General features: G+C 48.7%; 1 protein-coding gene across 1 annotated transcript in view; it reads left to right on the top strand.

Annotated features, from left to right (window-relative positions):
- The window catches only part of BICDL1 (BICD family like cargo adaptor 1), a 51,885-nt gene extending 40,583 nt beyond the window's left edge, over positions 1 to 11,302 (top strand). Inside the window, exons 9-10 of the mRNA XM_064466385.1 lie at positions 3,031 to 3,151; positions 6,938 to 11,302. Coding sequence (XP_064322455.1) covers positions 3,031 to 3,151; positions 6,938 to 7,138 — 322 coding nt within the window. The 3' untranslated portion in view covers positions 7,139 to 11,302. The remainder of the gene's footprint in view (positions 1 to 3,030; positions 3,152 to 6,937) is intronic.
- The last annotated feature ends 1,628 nt before the right edge of the window (positions 11,303 to 12,930 follow it).

The raw sequence follows: 12,930 nt of genomic DNA, 5'->3' as shown, positions 1-12,930 counted from the left end.
CTACCCCGTACCCCAAACCCCCGCCTTCCCTGGCTCTGTGCTTGGGGTTGCCACACTTCCCTGAGCACCCTTTGGCCCAAGGAGAGGGGCAGGAATATTCATGCCCCTGTGCTCTAGATAGAAAGGATACATCTGATAATCTCTTCAATAAGCAGATTGGCCAGGACGTCACCAGTCCATCTTCTTATGGAAACACATAATACTCAAACCTTCAGCAAGAGGAGGAGCACGAGAGCATTGCACCTCTGAGGATGTGGGGAACTAAATCAGCATGCACAATCCCTTCGTCTTTTTCTTAAATGACCTGATCATCCATGCTGCTCTCACCCAGGTAGTCAGCTACCAAATTTCCATCGCTGTCCTCTGTAACACCTCCATCTGTTGGCAAAAGTCAGGAGCATCCCAGCTGCTCTGCTGGGTGCAGAGAGGTAGTTCTGACATTTCCAGTGCGTGTGGGTTGCTGGTTCTGCTGTGGCTATGGCAACACACTGCCACCGCAATAAATCCCCCAGTAATATCCAAGGAGCAACAAGGAGCTTCACAGCAAAAGGCTATTTAAGGTGCTCAAACCCATAGCCGGGAGTGGAAGGGTACAGCTTCTCCACGGTGGCTAATGACCCCGCTGGGACAAAGCACTAATATTTACGGCTGACTGTCCTGCAGCGGCAGGAGCCCAGAGAAAGGGAGACATGACAAGTGTGCATGGGTGAGTGGTGGGTGATTAATGAGCAGAAAGTGGCTGCAAGTGAAAGCAGACAAGAGCATCTTGTTGCTAGAAATGAAAACATCCCTCCACAGACTGAGCAGGCTGCTCTCAGGCAGCGAGCCACCTGGGAGGCTCCTGATATCTTTCCCACCTCGCACCTCAAGGGTTAAGTCATTTTTGTTGAAGCCCTCCCAAAAAAAAAAGCCCTAACTCAGAACAGAAATAAAATCACTGCCTGAGGCAGACAGCTGGCATGGAAAATTTTTAGCTTGAAGCTGAAGTTTGGCAACACAGAAAGCAATAGGAAAGTAGGATCCTATAATAGGAGGTGTCAGGCAACTGCTACCTGGAATATAAACACAAATTCCCAAATTGCTCTTCTGCAGAGGAGCACAAGGGATCTATTAGGAAGCAATGAATTAGCTACGGTTAATAAGATGCAATTATTACTCCCAAAAATTTTTGCAAGGAAAGATGGTCCCCAGCAAGTCACGTTACAGCTTCCCAAAGACACAGCAGTTAACCAGAAACCTAAAGTGTGTGCTCCCAGCCTGGTGAGCAGCATTTCCCAGCTTGGGCAGCTTCGGAAATTGCTCTTTCCTAGAGGACAGTTCCTCTCCACTAGCCAGTAGCAGCTGGAACATCTCAGCCACTGAGCACTCAGGCCCTTTGGGCAACCTTGGCCGTGGTATCACGTGCCCAGCAGCCACCAAATGCCTCAAAAGAAACACAGCAGCGGGGTTGCCAAGCGCCGGCACAACCCCACTGAAGTTGGGAAATTTCCTTAGAGCATAACATTTAATTCAAACAACTTTAACAATTTGTCATTCTTAAAAGCATATGTTCTGATAAACAGTCTTCCTTCCTTTAGTCCAAGTCCCAACTAAAAGCAGAGTTGTACTCTGTAATGGGTTTGTTTGTTTTATATTGCAACTTACCGACCAAGTGTTCAGACATGGGTCGTTTGGGTTTTAGCACATAACTTTTCCTTTCCCATAAATTAGTAAACAGAAGAAAAGGAAAAAATATTTAAATGTAGATTCTACCTTGTTTAGATCTCCATTCTTAATGGTAGATCCTGCGTGTGTCCAGGCACACTTCCATACTCACCAGTGACACAGTGGGATTGAGTGCACCCACGGCCAGTTTGCAGGTGACACCAAGCTGAGCGGTGCAGCTGACACACCAGAAGGACGGGATGTCATCCAGAGAGACCTGGACAAGCTGGAGAGGTGGGCCTGTGAGAACCTCATGAGGTTCAACAAGGCCAAGCACAAGGTCCTACACCTGGGTGGGGGCACCCCCCAGTATCAATACAGGCTGGGGGATGGGGGGATGGAGAGCAGCCCTGCGGAGAAGGACTTGGGGGTGCTGGGAGGTGAAAAGCTGGACATGAGCCAACAATGTGCGCTCACAACCCAGAAGACAAACCATCCCCTGGGCTGCATCCCCAGCAGCGCGGGCAGCAGGGCGAGGGAGGGGGTGCTGCCCCCCTGCCCCGCTCTGTGAGACCCCCCTGCAGCGCCGCCTCCAGCTCGGGGCTCCTCGGCACGGGAAGGACACGGGGCTGCTGGAGTGGGGCCAGAGGGGGCACAGAAATGCTCTGAGGGCTGGAGCCCCTCTGCTATGAGAAGAGGCTGGGAGAGTTGGGGTGGTTCAGCCTGGAGAAGAGACGGCTGCAGGGAGACCTTATTGCGGCCTTTCAGTCCTTAAAGGGGGGCTGTAGGAAGGGTGGGGGTGACCTCTTTAGCAAGGCCTGCTGTGACAGGTCGAGGGGTGATGGTTTTAAACTAAAGAAGGGTAGATTTAGACTGGATATAAGGAAAAGATTTTTTTACTATGAGGGTGGTGAAACACTGGAACAGGTTGGCCAGAGAGGTTGTGGAGGCCCCACGCCTAAGAAACGTTCAAGGCCAGACTGGAAGGAGCCCTGAGCAACCTGATCTAGTTGAAGATGTCCCTGCTCACTGCAGGGGCTTGGACTAGATGACCTCTAAAGGTCCCTTCCAACCCAAACCATGCTATGATTCTATATTATCCTACACAGCAGTGTATCGGAATCTCTTCATATTCATCTTCATATGCATTCTTCATAGTGTGCTTACCAGAAATCTGCTGGTTTTATAATAATGATGTTCTGTCCCACTCTTCAGATGAATAGATTGTCCAGAATACGACGGAGATGGAGCTTAGGATTTGGGGATTTGCCAATGAAAGAAATTGTTGACTTCTCCTCGAGGATATGTTTAACACTTCCTTTAAACAAAAAAAAAAAAAAAAAATAAAAAAAAAATCACATGCCCCAGTTTCTCACTCTCCCCCAGGAAGAACGCGGTGGAGGTGGAGCTGGCCAAGTGCAAGATCGACATGATGTCCCTCAACAGCCAGCTGCTGGACGCCATCCAGCAGAAGGTGAACCTCTCGCAGCAGCTAGAGGCCTGGCAGGTGAGCAGCCCCCGGTCACCGCAGGGCAGGGTCTGGGTGGCACGCGGCCCAGGAAGCACCTTTGGGTGACTTTTCCCCCCCTCCCTATGGGTTTGCTGCATTCTCAGCTGCAGCAGCCATAGATAGGAGCTTTTGCTTTTGGCTTTGCAGGAGCCAGTGATGCAGTGGTGCTCAGGGGGGTGAAACAGCCCTCCTCTGCTCCAAAGCCTCTCAGATGTGAGCTGTTAATTAATCATACAGGAATACCCATTTAAAATGGAGAAAAAGTATATCTCATGGCTGCTCGCAGTGTGGATAACATACACTTTGCAGAATAACGTGCTGTGGCCCAGGGAGGGAAGGTGTCCGTGCAGGGACGGAGATGTCCCTGGGCAGGCGCAGCCTTGGGGACGTGTGGACACCGCACGTCCTTGCATTCCCATAATGGAGCAGAAAGGTGGGAGGCAGAGAGATTGTGGCGATTGTTTCACAGTTTGGCTGCACTGTTTTCATCAATTCCGAAGATCCGGCAAGATGGAGAAGCTAAAATCTCACCCTCCATCAAGGTAAAAAAAAAAAACCCAAACCCACGGCAGTTCAGCAGCTGCCCTGGAGATGCTCTGTGTGGAGTCAGTGGGGGCAGAGAGCCCCTGAGAGCAGACAAAGCTGTCTCCTCCTGGAAACTAGCATCGAGGGAGGGCTACTTTAATAGGAAACAAGGAGATACAAGAGGAAAGGTCTGGGCCATTTATAGTAATTTGTTGCAGACCATGCAAGACTGACTCTACTAACAACCAGCCTGACCGGTAGAAACCTCTCCCATAAAACCTCGCTCCTGTTTCAACTCCACTGTGTTTTCGTTTCTCTTTTTTTTTTTTTTTTCTTTTCTTTTCTTTTCTTTTCTTTCTCCTGCTTACAGTTTGCTTCCTCAGGGCTTTTTACTATCTGGCTCCTTTGGTTTCTGATCTAGTGGCCTTTCTCAGTTCCTGTACCAACAGCTTTAGTCGTACACCCCTCCTGCCTTTGAGGTGAGCTCCCCACACTCTCGCCAAGCACCCGCCATCCCGTCACGTGCTCCATTCACTGCCACTGTCACCCACATCCGTCCCTGTCCTCACCATCATCTGGCAAGAGGGGCCAGTGGGGGATCTCCATCACCCACCGATACTCTGCGCGCACACCATCCCCCCACACCCAGCATCAGGCCAGGGCACAAGGGGTAGCATCCTGCACCTCATGGTGAGGTCTTACCCTGCCGTGCTTTAACCCCAGTCAGCAGCCAAGCACCTAATGTCCCCAGAATAGAAGCTCAACCACAGAGGCACAAAACAAGTCAGGTGTTTTTACAGTCCCCAAAATACTGGGGCCTACTTTGCAAAGGTTAAGGCTTCTGATAAAATGGGATGAGAATCTTTGCTTTAGCTGAGCATAAATGGAGGCTTTAATTTGATAAAATTTTGCTCTTGCAGACTTCTAGTCTGCACTTCACCAAGGACCATCAACAAGATTACAGTTTTCTGTACGCACGTAATCATACAGGCTATAAAATATGCCACAAGCAAAATCCTGCACATCTGAGCCTAGCACAGCAATAGCACAGGAGTGGATGCACACCTCACCCCCACGCCCAGTCTGACCCCCGCTGGTATTCATCATTATCTGACTGGGGGCAGGAGGGGTGTTACTGGGAGTAGGGAAGGAATATGGAGCAAACTTGGAAGCAACGAGGGCTGCTTCTCTGAAATGAGAGCTCAGTGGCTTCAGTGCAATAGCGACAGGGGCACCATTAGGTTAGACAATGCTGCAACGTCAGTAGAGATCTGCAGCCTGCGTGGCCACAGCCACCAGCCCCCAAGGCCGCCTTGGGCAGCTCCAACCCTTACCTCATGCAAGGGAGCCCAGATCCAGCTCATGAAGAGGACACATGCCATTTGCACCTCCTTCAGCCTCACCCATTCTGCAAAGAGCAGAAACTCCTGCCTGGAACGCCCAGAGCACACTGGTACCATGTTATCCAGTCTTATGGGACCTCTTCATCAGAGGGGTCCCATACCACTAGCGTTGTCCTCCCTCCTCATCGCCGGACACTCCTGTGCCCTTGCACAGTGCCAAGGCAGGGACTGCGGCTCTGCTCCAGCCTTGCTGCGTACATCTACCCCGAATCTCCACAGCCAAGTGCTGTGCTCTCTGATTCACACTCCAGACTGACAGGGACCCAAATGCAGTACACTCTCAATAGTGCATACTGTATTTTTATATATATATAAATTTTTTTGTATATATATATATATATAAATATATATTAAAATCATACTCATTCCTTGTTATGTGGTTAACCAAGGACACAGATCTGCCATACTGGAGCCTGGGTGCCTACCTCTTTCGCTAGAAGAGGTGCCTTCAGAATCTAAGCACTATATCTTTTCATGTGGCAGCTTCACCTCTGGAAACCTGTTTCACCTTAATGTTGATGTTTACCTTAACCTCTTTAACTCCCCCTCTGCCTTTCCCCTTTCCAGACCTGCTCTAAAAAGATCCAAAGCTTCCCTAGTCCACGTAGCTCTGCATCCCCTTGCTTCTCCAGGGAAAGTCTCCGTACTAAAATCAGGTCCAGGCCATGTCTATCAATCCTTTTCCCTGCAAAAAATGCTGCAACAGGAGATTAGCCATCGTTCAAGTTTCCAGTCCAAGTTGGCTGGTTTTATTCCACACTGAGCTACAGAACAGCTGGGGCACCCACGGGGTAATGGCAGCACCTTCCCTTCCATCTCAGTGCTGCCCTGCACAAGGTGGTGAAGGAACAGCACTTCCACCACTACAGCCCATCCAGAGTATCCTCGTTCTCACCAGGTAGCACCCTCAGTCCTAATCAGGGACCAAACCGCTAGAGAAGGGTTGATTTCTCCTGTGGGGCTAGTTTGTGTACACACGTTTTCACTAAGCTACAGTTCAAATATGCAATTATAGCAGAAACAATGGATCTAAAGGTTTAAAATTTGTAGAATTGATAGCCAGGTTTTCAAGGAACACATTAGCATGCCATTAGCAGCAACAGAACTGACTAATTATTTTGTGTAGAGCAATTTCCCTGTGCTGCAAACACGGATTAAATCAGAGTGTTTCTGGTATATCTAAAAAACCACAGTGCGGTTGTGCACGCCAAGCTGCCAGTCAGAGAGCCCCCACCGCTCTGCTGGCTCTAGGGAAGGAGTGGGTCTAAGGGACAAGTGCAGTTCTACTTCAGTAAGTCTGGTGCAAAACCCACGCGGGGTCTGGTGGGCCCACGGCTGGCCCCAGCCCGGCGGCTCCCAGTGGCACCTTCCCCAGAGAAGCCCCAGTGACTGTTGGCTGCGCAGGCAGCTCTGCCTTGCCTGCTCCACACGGCAAGCACAGAGACCTGCTCAGGACAGACATCCTTACTTCTTCTGGCATTTGCTTTCAGATGCATTTGTTCTTTTTTATTTATTTCTCCCCCCAAAGGGGATATCTGCAAGCTGCAGACAGCAGGGGAACGTAGTTTAGGGGTGTCACAGGGCCCCAAGCAAACCCAGTGCTCCTCCATGAGACCACCTGGGCAAGTTATCCCTCAGAACTTTGTGATTTACCTTCCTCGCTCACTGAAAAGCCTCACGGCAACAAGCAAGGCTGAGCCTGCTGCCAGGTGGGGAGCTGGACCTGTCCCCGCTCTTGTCATCCCTCCTCCATCTCATCACAGCACGTTTCACACCCATTTCAGCCGCATCCCTGCGCGAGCTCCCTTAGAGCGTCAGCTGCCACTAACAACCCTCTCCTCTCCCCTTGCTGCAGGATGACATGCACAGGGTCATTGACCAGCAGCTGATGGACAAACACCCGAAGGAATGGAGCCAGCTTGCTTATTCCTTCTCCAGTGGCTACGGCACAAAGCGGAGTGCCAGACCCTCCCCCGTGTTCAGGCCGGAGCAGCAGGGGAACGAGCCCGTTGGGGCAGAAGGGAACCGTCTTTTTTCCTTTTTCAAGAAAAATTAATTTGAAAAAGAGAAACCTCTCCAACAATTCCTGCTTCAAGATGGGGAGTGGGGCAGCTGCACAGCTTGCTGATGGACCCAACTCTGATCCACTGAGGAAAAAAGAAGGGGGCAAAGGAGTTAACCTTTGAGACTCTGCACTATTTACACCGCACCTGGTCTGAACCAAATGTTTACATGAACTGGAGATTTGCAAATTGACAGTGTGTACTAATAGAAAGAAACTTTTCTTATTCTTTAAGTGAAGTGATACACTTCAGGGTATATTTTAGGCGCTTTGACACAGTCCAGTTTCTGCTGTGAAGAATAATCTGATTGTCTTAAAAGCATTCTCGTGCTGGAGAAGGAAATAAGCAGCCCCAAGACAAAGCAGCGCAGGTGGCTAAGAACTGCCATCACAGCGAGCACAGGGGGAAGAAGAGGGCTGACTGCAAGAGAAGAGAGGGGAGTCACTTAAACTGCCCTCCCGTCCTGGCAGCCGTGATATCCTTCACCCATCTCACTGCGCCTGCGGTCCCTCTGGCCCCAGCATTGCCGTGTTTTGACAAGCGTAGCTTTCTCCATGGAAGTTGAGCCCTCGCTGCAGATCCTGCCTGTGCGCCATCTCCCCTGCAGCTCTGCGTAGCTGTCACCCCTTGCTGGGAATGCAGGCTCCGTGCAGATCAAGGCAGTTGTAAGATTGCTGATGTTACTGTCTTCTCTATCTCCCTCCTGTTACAGAGATATGGGTTGCAGAGTCTGTAGTTACACAGAATGTTAAGGATTTCTCCCCAAGAGACTGACCACCTACAACAGATTGCAAGCTAGATAAGAGTTGTGGATGTTCAGTCCCGGGGCACCTACTGTCTCTCTAATGGCCAAGAGTAGCTGTGGAGCTTCAGCAAGTCACACACCTTTCCCCAAAGTGATGTACCCCTCCCAAACGCAGTAAGAAACCTGTCATTTCAACTAGATAGGCCCCCCCAAAACCCTCACCAGTAATTCACTGAAAGCCTACCTGTAATGTTGTCAGAAGGTCTTTGATGCTGGGTTGGCAGGCTTCATCCTCAGAAAGCACGCAGGCATCCACCTTCGCTAAAGCCAAAGGCAATTAGTGCGTCTACAGAGTTCTGGAAATTCTGCGGCTTACTCTGCCCCACACAGTAACATTAGCTACAGCCTGACAAAAATGATGAGTATTTGTCCCTGCCTGTGGGTCATTTGCTGCTCAGCCCTTCAGTGAGCAGGTGGCCAAATCTCCTTTTGACCGAAGATGATCAGAGCCTGCTTTGCTGTAAGCAACGAGAAGGAATGTAGCTATCTGGTGTATGCACACAGTGGTGCTGGAAATCCTGCAATACTTAAGTAGGGACCTTCCCTGCACACTGGATGGGCACTTTACAGCTCTTTATCACAGTCTCCCATCATAAACCAGCGAGGAACGCCAGCCTAAGTTCAGAGACGTCCTGCTGCTGTCATGCAATGTTCACACATGCTCCCAGCTCCTGATACCCACAGGCCCTGATTTGTTTCCCCATTGCTTTAAAGAGGCTACCGCCTACACTGTCCCACAGGAGACAGAGCTAGGTACTCGTTCAGCTCTGCCCTGCTCAGCAACTTAGGTGCTAAAACACCATCCTACAGGGAGCTGCTCTCTCTGCTCACTATTTACAGTAACAAGATTTCTGCTAGAATTAGGTATCAAACACCTTCTTCTAAGAAGCAGGTAAGAGGTTGGTGGCTTGGGTTTTTTTATTATTATTCAACTTATGTACGAGATAGGGCATCCATAATACCTCAGTACAAATATCCTCTGCCTACAACGATTCGAACATTCCCATCTTTCCTTGTTAGCATGAAACTACCACATCGGTATGAAATCATTTGCACTGAGGTAGGTCCATGTTGCAAGGAGCAGAGTACTCTTTGGGGTTGAAAACAATGGTGGGAAAGCTGAGCGGTAAAACCCATTTACTTGAAAGCAATGAAACCTGGACTGCAGACCCTGCTCCAGGAAATACTTTGATAAAGCACCACCAATACAGCTTGCTGCTTACAGGGAGAGGAGTCTGGAGTCTCACAGGCAGGGAAGGAAACTAAACCTTGCCCTCTCCTTTCTAGGCAATGCTCAACTGTTGAGTATCTGCTTGTACCCGCTTGTGCAAGTGAGGGAAAGGGACTTAGCGCAGCACCAAGCACGCTGTCAGGACTGCAAGTCCTCATCCTCCCACCTCAGTTACGTTGTGACTCTCAACAGGGCAGACATACGGCACGTGCTCCGCAGCTCCTGCTGCCAGGCCTCAGTTATGCCCATATGTATTAACATAAACTGATACCTGCAAAATTAGGCACAGGTTGGTGGATGCCAGCAATACCTAGGAACAGCTTTCTTATATGCTGTTTGAAAACGATGCTCTGCTTATTGGGGGAAAGCCATGTGAACATCTTGGTCCTCATGGACCTTTTTTCTGCTGTCGGATGTTACTTCCCAGGCCCCAAGAACTCTCTTCAAGCCACATGCCCAGCAGCTGTGGGGGACCCCACCCCCACGAGGATGGATGGATGTTTGTCTGTAACCCTAAGGCAAGGCCTTATGTTATCCAGTGAAGATGCGTCAACGAGATGAAGAAAGGTGCCTTCTGCTACACGTTTGCGGAAAGCGACTCATTCAGTCGCAGGGGTAGGCATCTGGGGGTAGGCACAGTACATCTCTTCATTTACGGATGAACCTGCCTGAACCCTGTTGCAATTTTATTTATTTAATAACCATGATGGAAGAGATCGCAAGAGGAAAGTCAGCATATTCCACGGTGCCTGTTGGGTATGGTTTCTTAAAACTAGCCCCTTACCCCTGAAGACTCAGCTGCACTACTAAACCCAGAAATAGCAGAGAATTGGGTTTAATAAACTGGACAACAGACCAAAGGAGACCTCCTTGTGCTGAGCTGCTACTCAACAGGAACAGAAACTGCCTTAACATAGCAGCTAGGTTTTGTTGTTTTGTTTTCAAAAACCTCATCCGTGCAGTCCTTCACATTCTCATTTGTTGTGTTTTAGCAAGGCCCTGACTGTTCCACCTTGAGCTGTCATTAAAACACTCATCTCCATCCTGTCATGGCCAGGAGCCTGGAATCATCCTTGCAGTGTTGGGTTAGAAGACACTCTACTTGTGATACTTGATGCTTCTAGGACATGTGGCATAAAGGAAACATCGGCTCCAGTGAATGAGATGGAGGAAGCACATTAATCCAGCAGGTACTCAGGATCCCAAAGCAGATTGAAGGAGTGGGATCAGCAGCTCTAAATACAACACTCAGCATTGCTTTTGAGAGAATGGCAAATAAAACAGTAGCGCTGCAGTCACTGTTCAAACACTGCACAGAGAAAAGATGCCTGCTGAGATTAAGGTTACGAAGAACTTTCCCACAGTTAAGTAACAGATGACTGTTTGGGCAAATGCTTATTACACTAGCCTGAGGGAAAAGGGATCCATCTCCCTTTGGTAAACTCTGCAAGGGAAGAAGCAACTGTAAACAAGGGACAAGTGCAAACGCAAGGCAAGTCACTAGCACTTTATCCTGATACAAACTTAGATCAGCAACTTGCCGTCGAGGTGGAACAATAGATCAATTAACGGCAACAGAATAACTTTGCACAGAGAAGCAAGAAGGGAGGTTACAGGCAGTGCTGCTTACACAACGACTTGATAGCTGCATGCATTTGTCCTACTTAGAATGGTAAATTCCAGATATGCCTCTACATCAGGCAAACTCTCTACTCCCCGCTCAGCTATAAAAAGCAAGATTGTTTTAACCAAAAAGCCAAGAAAGGAAGTGTCTGGGTGCTGCAGCAACGATTCCCTTAGATTGAGAGGGGAAAAGCACACAGCAGGGACAAGCAGAAAGAATGTATCTGTAGATATGTACATATACCACAGTGCTGTAATTTTTGTATGTAGCAGTAATGTAAATAAATGTATCGTTTTTATAAGACGCATATAAAAATCTATAAAGGCATATTTTTAGTAAAAACAATGCTCTACTTCTTTTGTAAATAGTTCTCTTCAGAATAAACCAGATCATTTATATACCGTCTCAGCTCTCAAGTCACTGCTTATCTTGCCCAGCTGCAGAACAAGCTCACTTTCTGAGCTGCAACCACAACACCTAACCCCATCTTTAGTACTTCATCAGCCCAAGGAATTCAGCCACATAAAGCACTCGCAGATGTTCAGAAGAGAACGATCCTGGAGAAAGAACATTTGAAGCATTAACACCTCCTGCCACACAGGAAAACCAGAAGGCCAGCTTTTAAGTCTCCACCTTCCAGTCATTTGTATCCTTGATCTAGAGGGATATTCAGATGTTACCGAGTTCAGACACAAAATACAAATGGACAGTGACACACCTCCAGCTTGCGCCAGCTGCAGCTCAGACCATCTCCGCGTCCTCGGGATTCCCCTCTACGTAGCCATACCAGAGCAGCGCCAGGAGAAGAGGCACCTTCCCCCAGCAAGCGTCTGTCCCACTCCTCCAGAGCGAGGACCTGCCTTCAATAGCCCACCTTTGCATCGAGGGTGGGCTAAGGGCAAAAAGCACAGCAACACCTGCATGCTTCCTATACAAAGCCCCCATACGTTCGTGTCCTGGGAAAGCAAGGAGAGACTCCAGATGCTTTTTAATCAACTCAGGGGCTGACCCCTGCTGCCTTTAAGGAGAAGCTTTCAAAGCTCACTCAACACTTTGTTGAGCCAAAGGACAGAAGATTATAGTAAAACCACGAGCATCTCACTTTCACACAGAAATACGGTTACCAGTTCCAGCGTACTCTTTCAGTCACATTTCAAACTACACCAGCAACTACAGCATTAACTGTGGTTTTGCCAATACCACACCCCCCCCCCCCCCCCCCCAGGAAAAAAAAACCTCTACATACAGCAGAGCTCACCCCGGCTTGCCGCCTTCCACCTCCAGATGCTGGACAGCAGAGGAAACAGAGCTTCGAAAAAAGATTTGGCAGCTTGTAACCTTTATTTTTAGTTTTTTAAAATTATTTAAAAAGCATAATTAGAAACTTTCATTACAGAAATAATCCTTGCAAACCAGTTAGACATTCCATTGTTCAACATTTAGGAGACTTCACATCAGCACCACTAGAGAGACAGTCCTCACCCCATCCAATAGTCAGTGGCAAGAGCAGAGAGGTAACTGCTCCTCTACAGCTAGCTCTAGGGAAAAAAAAAAAAATAAAGAAAAAATCCCACTTTAAGCCAGGAAGTTGGACACTTGGATTGGCAAAGTTCAAACCGTGGCCACAAAGACCTGGACTCAAAGAGGACCAATCTTTCCATATAAGAGAACACTCCAGGCTTGGGTGCAACATTTCCTCATTTTATTGCATCATTTCCAGTAAATTCAGACATTTTCTTTACTTCTGCCTCTATGAAGTTATTCCCTCCTAGATCTGCACACATGCTACCACAAGAGTCCCAAAGTAACACAGCTGGGCCCTCGAAGCTGAAAGTGGTAACCGGCACAGGACAGCTTCATTTCAACAGGAAGGCTTTGAGGACTGACCCGGCTCCTCCCCTGGGCACACACCACATTCGACATCAGAAAACAGACGGGATGGACTGGTGTAACTTAAACCGCCACTTTCCACAGCCACTCAAGTGTTACAGTTATCACACTAGCAATATCATCCCAGCTCATTCTCATTCTTGGGTTACCAATGACAGATATGTGAAGAAAAGAGATGGGTGAAGGCAGCTGGATACACACTCCCAGCACCTGAACGGATTTAAAAAAAAACGTG

This window comes from Phalacrocorax carbo, chromosome 15, assembly GCF_963921805.1.
Source record: "Phalacrocorax carbo chromosome 15, bPhaCar2.1, whole genome shotgun sequence".
Lineage (NCBI taxonomy): Eukaryota > Metazoa > Chordata > Aves > Suliformes > Phalacrocoracidae > Phalacrocorax > Phalacrocorax carbo.
The sequence above is the reverse complement of the archived record's forward strand: the minus strand, read 5'-3'. Positions and strand labels throughout refer to the sequence as shown.